Source organism: Protopterus annectens, chromosome 16.part0 (genome assembly GCF_019279795.1).
Source record: "Protopterus annectens isolate FY-2018-M chromosome 16.part0, PAN1.0, whole genome shotgun sequence".
NCBI lineage: Eukaryota > Metazoa > Chordata > Ceratodontiformes > Protopteridae > Protopterus > Protopterus annectens.
In genome coordinates this window covers 259,795,472-259,810,471 of record NC_056750.1, presented here as the reverse complement: position 1 = coordinate 259,810,471, position 15,000 = coordinate 259,795,472, and the positions used below count along the sequence as shown (strand labels likewise).

At 41.2% G+C, this 15,000-nt stretch overlaps 1 protein-coding gene across 5 annotated transcripts in view; it reads left to right on the top strand.

Moving 5' to 3' along the window:
* The window catches only part of LOC122791042 (myomegalin-like), a 3,200,315-nt gene that overhangs the window by 2,414,983 nt on the left and 770,332 nt on the right, over positions 1-15,000 (top strand). For all 5 annotated transcript variants that reach the window (XM_044058817.1, XM_044058818.1, XM_044058820.1 and 2 more), the window contains one exon: positions 14,501-15,000. This exon is cut by the window's right edge and continues 494 nt beyond it. In XM_044058817.1, the coding sequence (XP_043914752.1) occupies positions 14,501-15,000 (500 nt within the window). The remainder of the gene's footprint in view (positions 1-14,500) is intronic.

The following is a 15,000-nucleotide window of genomic DNA, read 5'->3' as shown; positions in this document are numbered from 1 at the left end:
GAAAGGAGGTAGCTCTCCACAACTGTTGGAATAATAAAAGGCTGGAGGCTTTATCTTACCAGACGTCTGTGTCTTCAGGTATTCAGATGGCCATCACTGATGTCCTGTACAGGAAGAAAGAAATTCTGTGAAGAAATGTCCCTAACAGAATAAAGGGGGAGGGGTGGAGCACTACTTAATGTCCTGACAGAAATCATTGTTGCAATATTCTTATCCAAGTGGGGAACTAAAGCTTTATGACCTCAGCTTACATGCATTGGGGTATATAGATGGACGTATGCGCATGAATCTTCAGACTGTCTTGCCTCCAGCCTGAATGTAGGTTGTGTATCTGTTGGACTGATCACCATTTGGTCCTTGGTACCCTTGCTTCAATAATTTTTCCAGATAAGTGCCACACTGGGGAACCTTCCTTTTTACTTATGCTATCTTGTTGAAAGTTGTTGGATGTCAGCATGGAAGGGTAAGGGAGAGTGTGGTAGGCAGATTCCAAACAAGGCCTTGCATAACTAGAGTCTTTTTTGCCTAGGCACAAATCTTGCTCAATCTGTCATTCCAAAAACTCTTGGGTCAAGGGTTTCCACTCTCAGCACCTTCTTAGAGTTCCAGCATCTTAAACATTTGTCCTTCTCCAAGATGGCTGATCTCACATCCTCGGACATACCTCTGCCACTGAAAAAAAAAGCTTGAAGCCTCGAATGGATCCACATTCCATTGTTTGACTCTGACATACCGTTTGAGGTAAAAAAAAAAAAAAAAAGAAAAAACAACAGAAAAGCGACTTAGCTGCTTTAAACTTCACAAAGACCAATTTATTGTAAGCGCTTTCGTCGAGGCAAATGCCCCAACTTCATCAGACAACTCAACAGCCATAAAAACCTCCATTTTATACTCACATTCAACATAATTAAACAGTTAAACAGTTTAATCCTTGATTGAATCATTAGTTAAAACTACTTCATATTTAAAGTGCCCTTGCTTCCTGACTTACAATTTATTGCAATGCCTTAGAAGCTATGGCAACAGTATAAAAAACTTGTTTTTACATGTTATTAAAAACCCCTAATAAATATTATAAAATCATAAAATACTTACTATTACACAAACTTTTTGTTTGTATTTATATTCAATCTAAATATCGAAAATTCAGAAAAATCAGACAAAATGATAGTCACCTCTAAAGGACCCTAACTATCTTTCATTATACAAATACCATATAAATCCTTGACTTGCATAAATAATTAAATATCTAAAAAAATGTAAGTTAGATACAATAAACATCAATTTGTGTATAAATATAACCTATACTAATCTAATAAACTTAATAGCGAAAGTATTAGATTAAAAACATATTCCTTAAGTTAACATTTTATCTAGAAAGTGCTTTTAACTGCAATATACATTTTATAGAAGCATATTAATTCAGCCCAGGGGGTGTATGTGCTGATGTCCGAATTTGCCACATAAGTTCACATTCCTCTAATCTTAATTCCCATGGTCTCCCTCTTAGATTAGGTTCAACTTTCTGAATTACCTTAAAGGCAAACTTATGTGTTGGATTCTCGGCTATGTGCTTAGACAGGGCGTTTGTCAGAATTCCCTTTTAAATATTATATTGGTGCTCATAAATTCTTTGCTTCAGCTTTCTTTCTGTTTTGTCTATATAAAATGATGGGCAAAATTCACATAATGCCACATATACTACTTCCTGGGAATCACAAGTATACTTTCTTTTTATTACATATTGTCTATCTCTAATGGTATACGGCTTTCCTAATTTTATGTACTTGCACTGCTGACAGTGTCCACATTTACCCATACCATTTCTAAATGTATGCTCATGGCTCTGTCTTTCTAAAAGGCTTTTCAAATTTGGGCCTCTTCTATATGTGAAATGTGGTTGTGACTCCAACACTTTATTAATCCTGTTATCTTCCAGGATTATAGTCCATTTCTTCAGTATGATGTCCTTAATGTAACTAACGTCTAGGGAATATGTAATCAATAGACTAGCTATTACATTGCTAACTGTTCTTGGTTGAGTACCCATGTGTTCTGTTTCAACAAGATTTTGTATATCATCACCCCTATAGTTACCTTGGTAGCCATTCTGTACTATGGGTCTAAAATGGCCGGAAGTTCTTTTAAAGTTAACTTCATCTATAATATGTGTAAGGAAAGGTTCTGGGTACCCCTTTTTAAGAAACATGTCTTTCAGATTTGCACATTCCAATATGTAATCACTATCTGCAGAAACCATTCTGGCTGCCCTTACTATTTGGCCTGTTACAACAGCTATCTTTTGAAAATATGGGTGACAGCTTGTAAAGTGCAGAAAGGCATTTGAATAGGTGGGCTTTCTATAAAGGTTGTTCTATACCTATTATTACTTTTATCCTTAGTTATCCGAATGTCTAAAAAACTGATAGAATCCATTTCCACCTGGTATGTGAATTCTAATAAGTTGGTAAACTCAGTTAATATTGTAATAAATTCATCTACCATGCTTGTTTGGCCCTTCCACACAAAAAACATGTTGTCTTGGTACCTTGTGTACCATGCTACATTATCCGTGTAGATGTTATTATTAAAAAGTTAAATGCCTTTCCTAAAATGCCATTACGCAATTGGCAAAACTGCCGCCACAGGGTAAGCCCATGGCCACCCCTGTTTTCTGCAAATAAAGGTTTCCATTAAAGTACATGAAATTATTTGATAACACTAGTTCTAGATGTCCAAATTTCCAGCTCCTTTTAAATGTAGGAACTCCCTAACCCATTGCATTCCAAGCATTTGTGGAATTACGGTATAGAGGTCCTTTATATCCACAGTTAAGAAGGGAAACTCATTATTATATTCTAAATTATTAATGCCTTCTAAAAATCCCCATGAATCGGAACAAATTTGTGTTTCAGTTCTTAGATAGGGCTTCAATTTGTTGTCTATGAATTTTGCACATGCGTATGTAATCGACCCCCCCTCCCATCTACTATGGGCCTGAGAGGTGGATCATTTAAATTTTTATGTATCTTAGGAGACCCAAATAGAGTTGGTATAACTGGTGCTGGCATATTAAAATATTTTAGGATGTCAAAAGTAATACTTGCTTCCAAAAACAGACCGTTTAAAACATTATGAATTTGTTTATATGCCCCATTAAGTTCATTTAAGCTGATATGTTCATAAGTTTCACTTCTTAAATGTTCAAGCATTTTATTAATATACATATCTTGATTCATAAACACCAACCCTCCTCCCTTGTCCGGTTTCATAGCCCTAATGTGACACAATCTTAACAACTGCAAAAAATCAAGTTCTTCTTGTGTAAAATTTCTTTGTTTTATGTTTATACAATGATATACTATTTTTGCTGTCAAACACATTCAAAGAAAGCAAGAGACTTGTGGAGGGGTGGGTTAAATAAGCTTGAAATCCTAAAACTACTATTCAGTGAAGAATTGGGCCCCATCAAAGCTGTTGGATTCAATTTCCTTACAAGCAGTTTAAGGTCAACAATAGTCTTTGCAAGATCAGCTTTTCTGTCAGGGACAAAGGTAAGCCACTTAGCAAAAGTATCCACCATATTTACATCAATGTCCAGAACAGTGTAATTAAATATTTTAAAATCTTGCAAAGAACTCACATGTATCTTCCAACTTTGTTCTTCCCTTGTCATCTTTTGCGATAATTCTGGTGTCTCCGTTGCATTCCCCGGTTCCTGTTGTTGCTCCTCCACTGGCTTTGTTGGTTCTGCTGTCGTCCCCGAAAATCCTGATTATTTCTGTTGTTACCATCATTCCCTTGGTCATTACCTTGCATACTTGCTCGTTGCTGGTTGTCATCTCCTATTCTTTCGCTTCGGCGCAAAGTTGTTTTGTGGTTGGTCGTTTAAATCACCTTGTGTCACTTCAAGCTCCTCCCCATTAGCTCCATTGTCCAATGTGTGTTGTCGTTCCCCCTCTGTCAAACTACTGATTGGTTTATTCGCATCGAGGGAGGGGGGTAAGCTATTCCTTTGGAATATTCATTGATGTCACAGAAAATTTTCTTCTTTTTTATCTCTATTGCTTTATTTATACTAGAATTAATGCTAGTATAAATACGAGCATAGTCATATTTGTAGGGTACAAACTCTGGGTTAGTAGTAATATACCCTAAAAATTCGAGTTTGGTTTTTAGTCCATCAATTTGAACTGTATATTGTTTAATTAACAGCTCTAAAAACTCAAATCCATGGTGATCAAAAAGCTGAATCAAGTCACAGTGAGCAGGAGATTTATTTATAAGGCCAACTGGATAATGCCATTGGCGCAACCCTTTAGGGACAATATGCTTGGTGATACATTCACGGAAGTATGATACTTCCAGTTGCAATTTCCGACACCTGAACAATTTAGTGTCAAATTCTGTAAGTTGAGTTAATATAGGCAACTCCGTAGAGCTGCTAGCATTACCATTAGAACTTGTAATCGTAAAAAATAAGGTCGTTTTTAAATATTCCCCCATAGTAGGCACTGTGTTAGGAGCATTATTAGGCCATTGTTCATTTAAACTAGGAGTCAGGCCATTGTGCACATTAGCCCCATTAGAAGGTACCATACTTGACTCCATAGCAATTTGTGTACTATTTCCAGGTGAAGAACGTCTCGGCCCAAGATTCAAAGAGCCACTAGAAACATTTGCATATGTTAAACCTTGTCGCTTGCTCCCAGATTTTCAGATGTCCTAGAGGAAGTTTGGAATCTTCCATAATTCCTTTCCTCAATGTTCTTATGTAGTACATCCACTCGGTTAAGCAGTTGCTGTACTAAAATAGTAAGATTCACCACGGCATGGGCTTCAGAGGTACCATTGATTGAAGTAGTATCATGTTGAGAAAATAAAGATTGTGAAGTACTTTCAGCCTCGCTTGCCATTACAAACAACTACAAACTGTGCACTTTACTAATTAAACAACAAAAAAGCAAGTTAGCTGCTTTAATCTTCACAAAGACTAATTTATTGCAAGCGCTTTTGTCGAGGCAAATGTCCCAACTTCATACAGTCTGAGGTTCCAGATCCCATGATGAATCAGTTTGCCTGTCAGTTCCCCGGTACCCAATACCATGTCTGAGGCCAGTATGACTCCTGAAGTCTTCCAGATTACTGAACTATGTCTCATAATTTCCGAGAGACTCCACAGTGTCTCACAGATTTTAGTTAGAGAGGAGCTCCCAGGGTCTTAGTAAAAGTCAGACAGGGTTCCGAACAGCTCTCTCCTCCAGGTGGGTATCACCCCTACAAATAAAAAGCAGATGACAATGCATATGGCCTCTCCGTCAACATCACCCCGACAAATAAAAAGCAGATGACAGTGCATATGGCCTTCCCCTCAACTTCTAGGGAGGAAAAGTGGATAGACTTCTCGCAGAGGTTGTTCAAAGCTATTATGTCTTTGAAACCTCCCTCCTTTTGGTAAACGTAACAAGCCTTTCCTCAGAATCTACTCTAGTTTCCTCCTCTTTTGAAGAACAGGACTGTGACTCTGACCACTCTCTGAACTATTCCTCTCAGCTGCATTCTCCAGTTCAAATCTGTTCTGATAAAGAGGACTCCCTCTCACTGGATTCCCATATTGTGGAAGCTCCCTTTAGGGAGACTATACAAAGCAGGATGAAACACTTTGAATGACAATTCATGCAGATCTCTGATGTTCAGAAGAGGTATTACAACCTCTCCTGTCCCTGAGGCTTTCCAGGATACCTTTCAGTCCACCTCTTCTGTACCTGATTCCCAACCACAAGGTCCTAAAAGACAAAAACAGTTTTACAAGGTGCTTAATGACCTAAAATATTTGTACGTGTCCAGTGGCAGATCCCTGTGCAGTCTCTCTCTCTCTCCAGAAAAGGCCTCTAAGCTTCTGCCCAGTGCTGATGTCCTACCTATGGACAAGGGCTTTGAACAGATGGAGAAAATTTACATTTCTGCTACCTTTGCTTTTAGGGCAATTGACTACTAGAGTCGAAGACAAACAGCAGAGTCTAAGCATCAAATGCAGAGCTTACTATCCCAGGCCACTCAAATAGCCAGACACAGCATTAAGTGCAGTTACAATGAAGTGGCTGCTGCTTCTAGGGCAGCTGCCACTGGATCTGGTGTTGACAGATACGCATGGCTTCACAGTCAGCCTATCCCTGAGGATTTCAAATCAGAAATTTAAGACTTTCCCTTGGGCATAGACTTACCGTTTGGTCTTCAGGCTGTGAGACTGTTCATAACTGCCCAAGGCCAAAGTAAGACCATGAAATTCTGCAGGTAGATTTTACTCTCCTTAGTTCCTAGATACCATAGAAACTACCCATCTAAACCTACTTCCTTCATTAGAAGGTATCCCAGGACAGCTCAGAAGCAAACACTAGGAAAAGTACTTTGAAAAAACCTTTAAGGAACCTCCAGCAGGGAGGCAACCATTTGGAAGCAGAAATCTGTGACTTGCTCTGCAGCACCCCATCCTCTGCCCTATTACTCCTCATTTCCAAAGACTTGGCACTTTTCCTGGCTAGGTGGAAAGCTATTATCACAGACAAGTTGGTCCTCTCCATCATCAAGGATGGTTATGCCACGTCTTGGGAAAGTATTGCCCCTCGGAAAGGCATGTCACAACCTCCTCAAAACCAAATATCTCTTCTAGTCCCCATGAATCAGGGCACAATTGATCACGTCCGAAACGACTTAATGGGAAAACGATTTTACTCCAGAATTTTTCTAGTCCTAAGGAAAGAAGGGCAGTGGAGACCCATTCTAGACCTCTCTCTCCTAAACACTTGAAGGTACCTTCTTTCAAAATGCTGTCTTCACACTGTTGTGCCTTTCATCCTCCACCAAGCTTTTTTACACATACCCATTCATCCTCCTTGCAGGAGATTCCTCGGGTTTTCCTCTAGATCCTCACATTTTCAATTCACTGCTCTGCCTTTTGGCCTTTCTGTAAAACCAAGAGTGTTCAAAGTTCACAAAGTGTCTCACTCCAATAGTAGCATTCTGTTGCACTCAGGGAATCCAAATTTTCCCCTACCTAGACAACCTACTGATCCAGGCTCTCTCTCTCCAGAAATTGATTTTCAGTACCTACACTTAACTCTCCAACTTCTGACAAGTCTGGCTTTCACTATAAACTACAAAAAAATTCTGCACGGTCCCTATGGGTCCATGACAAATCTTCGACTGCTCAAAATTTTGAGCGTTACATGGTCGAGACCAAACATTCGAAATTTTAAGTGTTCAAAGATGGACTTTCAACGGTGCCGTACGGTGCAGTTGGGGAGAATTTCCTTTTTCTGCACTGAAGTGCGGTCTCTGAGTTGGTATACATAAATGGGGGTGCAAGGGGGCTTGCCCCCCTGCCTACGCTATTAGTGTTTTTTTTTCCTTTTTTAGTTTTCTTTAATTTGATGTTCGAACATCCAAATTTTGAACATTTGGTCTAGACCATGTAATGTTCGATATTTTGGATGTTTGAACATTTAACGTAGACCCATCCCTATACAGGATCTAGTTTTCCTGAGCTGCACACTAGACGCAAGGAAAAAGTATGCCTTCCTCCCCCAGAAAAAGTTCAGAGTCTCTGATTTTTTTTGTGGTCCAAAAATCTCTCCTTTGCAACCCATTGCTCGGCAAGGGAGATGCTAAGGACTTTGGGATTCATGGCAGCCACCATCCCCATGCTCTCCCTTGCCAGACTTCACTAGAAAAATCCAATGGTACTTGAAATATGTGCGGTTCCATCACTTATTCCCCTTGGATACCCTGATCCTCCTCCTTCCTTGACTCAAAAAGAAGCTGCTTTGGTGGAAGGGACAGGTCATATTCAACCTAGGACTGCCATTCACACCACCTCCTTCTCTTCAACAGGTTTACACAGATGCCTCGGATAAGACATGGGCGCTTGGACAGGATCACACTGAGTGTAGGAGAAATGGCAACCTCAGTTCCTGAAGAAAGATGTCAGTCTGAAGGAAATGAGAGCTCTTCTGCATGCTTCTCAGATTTTCGACCACCTTTGGAAACTCAGGCCACTGCTAGTGTACGCAGACAACACCACTGTTATGTGGTACATAAACAGTTGGTCACCAGTTTCTACCAACTATGCTAGTTAGCACAGGAGGCATGGAACAACTTGGCAACCCAAGTGGACATAATTCTCATCCATATATATCTGTGTTCAGGGCAGTTTGCTAGCAGACTTCCCTAAGCTGCTCCATGGAGAACCCCACAAATGGACATTGAACAGAAAGGTTTTCCAAATGATCACACTTCAGTGGGGTACCCCTCAATAGACCTCTTTGCATCACTAACCAACCATGAGATCCCCAGTTCTGCACCAGAGACCCTTGCCCCACAGCCAGAGGACATTTGACTTTTCCTTTCAGCAGACTAGGATGTTTCTGTATGCTTTTCCTCTTATGCCTCTTCTTCCAAAAATTCTTCTCAAAGCACAAAAGGAAGCATCCAGACTCCTTTTACTGACACCATTTGTGTCTCCTGCTATTTCACTCGCTAAAGTTAAATTGTAGGAGAATACCTCTTCAGCAGAGAGAATCAAATTGTTATGAATGGATGCTGGAAAAGGGGTGTATCTCTACAACTGGTCCTCAAATGGGCTTGTACCAGAGTTCCATCTGTTTTGCTTCTTTGAGCTACAGGTAGGTGGAGAAATTCCAAAAACCTTGAGAGACACCACACATAGCAGCATGCGCACTGGACTCCTTTTCATTTGGGGAGATCCATTTCTGTACCCTTTCCCTCCATTCTCCTTAATCCCATTTTCAGTGATGGTCCAAAACAAGTGGGAGAGAAGCTGAAGGTGTTTGTAAGTAACATCTTCTTGACTGAGAGAACATTGGTTCTCCCTCATAGGAAGATGACTAGGGAGAAACCCTTCACTCTGCTTAGCATGCAGAACTTTTGACTCTGCTTAAGGAGTTATTGATACACCCAAACCATCAGACATTGATACATACAGTATGTATAATCTGACAGTGCTTCCTGTTTTAATTTTTTTCCCCAGAGGATGTGATTAACATCACACAAGAGGTTAGTAAACATGCTACTAGGAAGGCTAACAAATTGGAAGAGATGGTGCCTGACCCCCATTTCAGCAGTGGCTAATTGATTCTGCAGTATTTGTCAGGGTTGGCTTATGTCATTGTGAAAGTTACATTTATTATCAAGTTCATAGGTAAGTACTAGGCAGTCAGTGTGCAGACAATTGCAAGTCTAACCAATATCCTGTGTTCAGAAGTTCCTCCAGCCACACAGAGTGCAATACAAGATAACCCATGAAAGAATTTGAGGCTGCTTACCCTGTTACCTAAGTTTACTATAAGGTGGCAAGGGTACTTCTCTGCCTGATATGTTAGTCGAAATGTGTTTCAGAGTTGGGATATGAATCAATCACGTCAGCTTGCCTTATTCATCTGTTGATGATGGTTTTCGTTACTTTATCCACTGTGGATAGATAAAAATTTACAAGTTAACATGCCAGCTAGAATATTACCAATTTCCTTTGAGCCAGAGTGGGCCAGTATTATTGTGGATTTGAAAAGATTGATTTATTGTTAATTGCCTATAACTAGATTCTGTCTGAAACATATTGAAATATTTTGTATCTGCCCAATAAGTAGTTAGAATTCCTATATCGGCATATTTACTCTTGCAGAATTCATCCAGAGCTGCAAAGTCACTAGTGTAAATAATTAATTCCCAGGGTTCCAAGACCCTTGAGAGATACCTCACATAATAAATGTGTGTTTGAATACTTCATACACCTTTTTATTTGTATTCTGAACAACTTTTTGAGCTATTCCCAGAGGCATGCTAATAACCTTTTGGCCATTCTTTTTTTTTGCATGTTTGGCCATCACCACCGTATGATTTACCCTTGCCCATGATAGCGATTTATTAAGAAATAGCTTGAATGTTTGAATCAGTACAACCATGTCATTTGATATATTGTTTCAGAAACCCATTAGTAATGTTAAAGTTGTGGTTACTTTAATGCGCATGTTGCTACTACTTTGTCACCCAGTATCTGTAGATGATTTTCATGACTTCAGTACTTGATTTTCCATTACCTTGCTCACACACCCAACTTAATGGTGTATAATTTATTAGGCATTTCATATCTTGTTTTCCTTTTTCAGACACGAGTAATGCACTCCTGCATTTTCATGAAGTTTGATTTGTAACTGTAGTTATATCTAAATGGCATAGTTCAGAAGAGGGCTTGTAGTGACTGTGTAAACTTAAGTTCACCCGCAATAATGTTGTCTGTACTACTGGCTTTGTCTTGTTTTGGCTTCTCTGTGCACTCCTTGATCTTATCTTTTGTGAGATGGGCACGAATATTAACTAGACAATTGGAGGGATTAAATGCTGATCAAACAGGTCTCAAAATGCTCTCAACATAGGACTGGCAAGACCAGTCAGGAGGCGAAGGTTACCACACACACTATAGACCCAGTCTCACATAGTACCATTACAACCTCAAATCATACACATAAACACACAAAGACATACTCGGAGGCTCTGATCAAAAATCTACCAAAACAGCAGAGGCCACCAAAGCAGACACCCAAACAACCACCACCTCAGAACACAACACCTGCAACACATAGACCTCACAGTCAGAGTGTCAAACAGTCACAGCCCTTAAGGTCAAACACAATGCCAGACACACTAGTCATTGGTGACTCCATAGTCAGACACACTGACGTCCCGCTCACCAGACTGAGTAAGGAGAAGGTCACAGTAAGCTGCCTGTCGGGCGCTAGAATCCGCCACAATAACGCAAGCACTCAGGTCTCTCAACAGCAGGTACAAATATGACTCAGTCATTGTCCACGCTGGTGTAAACGACCTGAGACGTACCTCCTTGGACTACATGAAAAGAGACATTGAGGAGCTCTCTGATTATGTAGCCCAGGCAGGTATGACCCTGACCTTGAGCAGTATCCTACCTTCACCAAGAATGATGCCACAATACAGAGATAAGATGATCAGCTTTAACAATTGGCTTAAACACTGGTGTCATTCAAAGGGGATCCAGTGTCTGTCTGCCTGGGATGACATGCTGGACAAGCCACGCTGCTTCGCAAGGGACGGCTTGCACCTGTCACCCCTGGGATTCCGGATATTGGCAAAGGCTCTTGCCACCCCCATAGTGCCTTTTTTAGGCAAGGCTCAAATTCTAAACCTACCACCCTAGAACACAAAAAGGAAAAAACTAAGGGTAATGCTGCTCAATGCCAGAAGTCTAAATCTCAAAATGCACGCACTCGAGGCCCTTCTCAGTATGGAGAACATCGATGTCTGTGCTGTGACAGAAACCTGGTTCAAGGCTCCTGAGAGCACCCCAGCGCTATCAGGTTTTACCTCATATCATGCGTTCGCCCCAAAATCCGGACAATACCAAGAAAGGAGGGGGGGGTATCCATATTCATCAAGGACACCCACACCTCAAGACTGGTGGCAACGCACGATGCATCGGAGACCATCCAGGTGCAATTAACCATAGGCAAGACTGCTCTGCAAATTGTAGCATGTTACAGGCCACCCTCACAAACTCAGGAACCTCACATGGCCTTCCTGAAAACACTAGAGGGGATAAATGTATCACCAAACACCATCATACTAGGTGACTTCAATTACCCTAATATAGACTGGGAACACTACTCAAGCCCAAACACCCTAGCCCAAAAGTTCCTGGAATTCATAAACTCAAATGCCATGGAACAACTAGTCATCATCCCCACAAGAGGAGATAACATACTTGATCTCATCATCACGAACATGGGAGCACAATGTTCAACACCGGAAGTATACCCCTCACTGGTGAGATCAGATCACAAACTAATCTCGCTGGAGGTCCTCATCCCACCCCCACCTGAAATAAAAAAGACCACAGTAAAGAACTTCTCAAAAGCCGACTTCACACTTCTAAAGACTAGTGTGGTCTCCTTTAAGGCCCCCGAGCCGGCGGAAAACAGTACTCAAACCGCTGAATCGCTTACAAATGCCTTCTACCAGCACCTGCAGGACTGCATGGATAAGGCAATCCCAAGCAAAACAAAGACTCTTTGTACCAAAGGCAAGTGTCCAGTCTGGTGGACCCCAGCCATAAACAAACTCTACAACAAAAAGAGGAAGCTACTACAAGATAGAGCAAAATCCTTAAAAGGTAAGACACCCTTGATCACTATAAGTAAAAAACTAAGAGCTCTCAAAATCATCCAAAGCAAATTTCGAGAGAAAAATAGCTAAAGACTCAAAAGACAATCATAAGGCCTTCTTTAGCTATGTTAGAAACCTGGGAGGAAACTCCCAGATATGCTCAGAACTACTTCAAAATGATGTGAAGATTACTGATCCTACAGACATTCCCAACATACTGGCTGACAGGTTCAGTGCAAAGTTCTCCCCCCCCTCCCCCCCAAAAGGAGAGATATCTATACCAAACTATTGCAGCCCCCCAAAACATCTCCAGTACCCAAGTGAGAACTGCTCTCTCCAAAGCAAAAAACACAGCATCCATGGGACCTGATGGTGTTCCCCGGCTGTGTGCTCCACGAACTCAATGAGGAATTAAACCCACAGCTAGGACAGCTGTTTAATCAAAGTCTTACCTCTGGATACGCACTCCAGGAGTGGCGCACTGCAACTGTGGTCCCACTTCACAAAGGCGGTGCCTCCACCGACCCTGGAAATTACCGGCCCATTAGCTTGACAAGCCTTATCTGCAAAGCCATGGAGAGGATCATAATGGACCTCATAAATAAAGACATAGGGAATTTGCAGACTTTGAATCCAACCCAGTTTGGCTTTGTCAAAGGCAGATCATGCCTTTTAAACTTGGTTGACTTTTTCGAAACTGTCACCAAAGCCATTGATGAGGGAAAGGCAGTCCATACAGCCTACCTCGATCTGGCTAAGGCCTTCATACAATACCCCACTCGGTATCATTGAAAACTCAACAGCTTAAATGTTAACCCATACATCACAAGATGGGTTGCAAACTGGCTGAGTGACAGAACCCACAGGGTCAGAGTTGCTGGCGCCTTGTCAGACTCAAAGCCTGTCACAAGTGGTGTCCCACAGGGCTCAGTCCTGGGCCCACTCTTGTTTGGCATCTACTTTTCCAAGTACAAGCAAACACAGGAGGGTTATGGCTGACAAAGTTTGCAGATGACTGCAAACTGGGCCATAGTAGAAAACACATCTGACACAGATATCCTTCAGAAGGGTCTCACAGAAACGGATAACTGGTGCCAGAGCCACGTCCTAAAGTTAAATGCCAAAAAATGCATAGTCATACCCTTCGGGAAAAACAAGGTTACCCCTAGCTACCAAATAGGTGGCAACCCACTGAGCACAGAAGAAGTTATCAGGGACCTGGGGACCCAGGTTGATAGTAGTCTGTCATTCGACACCCATGTAGCTAAAGTAGTTAGGAAGACCTTCTACATTGCCCACCTTATCATGAAGGGATTCTCATCTAGATCAAGGGAGGTCATAGTCTCCCTTTACTCATCACTCATCAGACCAATGATTGAGTACAATGCCCCATTCGGAATGTATCTGACCCGACACTTGCAGCAGCTGGAGAGGCCACAAAAGTTCCTCACCAAAAGGATAAAGGGTCTCAAAATCTGTCCTATGCTGCCCGACTGAAAGAACTCCAGCTCTATTCAGTCGCCACCGCTTGCTCAGAGGTGACCTTTGCCTAACATACAAGGCCATGTCCAACCCAGATTTGATGAATATGCTTCACCTCAAAAAATCTAGATCCATCAGAGCCACAAGGGCGGGAGACTTAAACCTCGACACGGCTATTAATAGGACGTGCTGGAGGGATAGATTCATCACCCAAAGACTCCCTATGCTGTGGAACAAAATCCCGGTACATGTGAGGCAGAGCACCTCGCTGGCCTTGTTCAAGAGAAATCTTGACAAATGGATGGGAGATCGCAGATATACCCCAGGGATTACCTCAGTGTCACTGCTCGACAGAGGCACAGCAAAATAATGGGTATAGTTCCCCATACTAAAGGGGTGGCGTAAGCCACTAAACAATGGGCTAGGCTTGAAAATGCCCTCGGGCAGATAGCCTAGTATGAACCTATGAACCTATGAACAGTGTTATGACCTTGAGTTTCAAAAGTTGTAGCAAACATTTCCAAAGAACAAGTTGTGCCAAGAAAGAAAGAACTTGATAATACTGGGACTTGAGGCAGATTGAAGAGTCATCAGCTTTTTTCCCTAACTATGTATGCCAAGAGATTCTTGGAATGATAGTTTTTTTATGTGACATTCCTGTGCCTTAGCATCATGCAGGTGATTTAGAAATGTTAGAATCTTTTAAGAATTAGTTTCAACAATTCATGTCAACCCTTCAGAATTTGGAAGATTGATTCTTCACTGTATCTGTGATTTTTAATGTGAATATTTTATCCTCTGTTTCTAGATAATGGCAGTCCAGTTCTGCAGCATCATGTAAGTGATTCAAACATCTTGGCTTCTTTAAAGAAATCTGGCCCACGCTTTTTATCCATGGAAAATATAGACATTGATTCTACTACTTCTTATCCAAGCTCACATAGTTTGGTTTCTTCTAAGATCAGTTTGAAGACTATAGAAGCGTTCGACGATTCAGATCTTCCAAATGACCCTGCCCAGCTAAAGGAATGGATAAATGAGTTAAAGTTTCAGGTTGAAAAGTACCAGAAACTGATGCAGCATCTCAAAAATGCAATTGCCAAAAAATCAATTTGTGATCAGTTATCCCCAGACTATAGTTACTGCCATCAGACTGCAGATCAAATATGCTCTGAAGAGTTAAGCGCCAGTGCTAGTCCAAAAGAAGTTGCAGTTGATCCTTCATTTTATAGCAGACATTCTAGTTTTTGCTCAGACACATCTTCAAGACAGTATGAAGAAAACAACTTGGGTGCATCTGTACCTGTT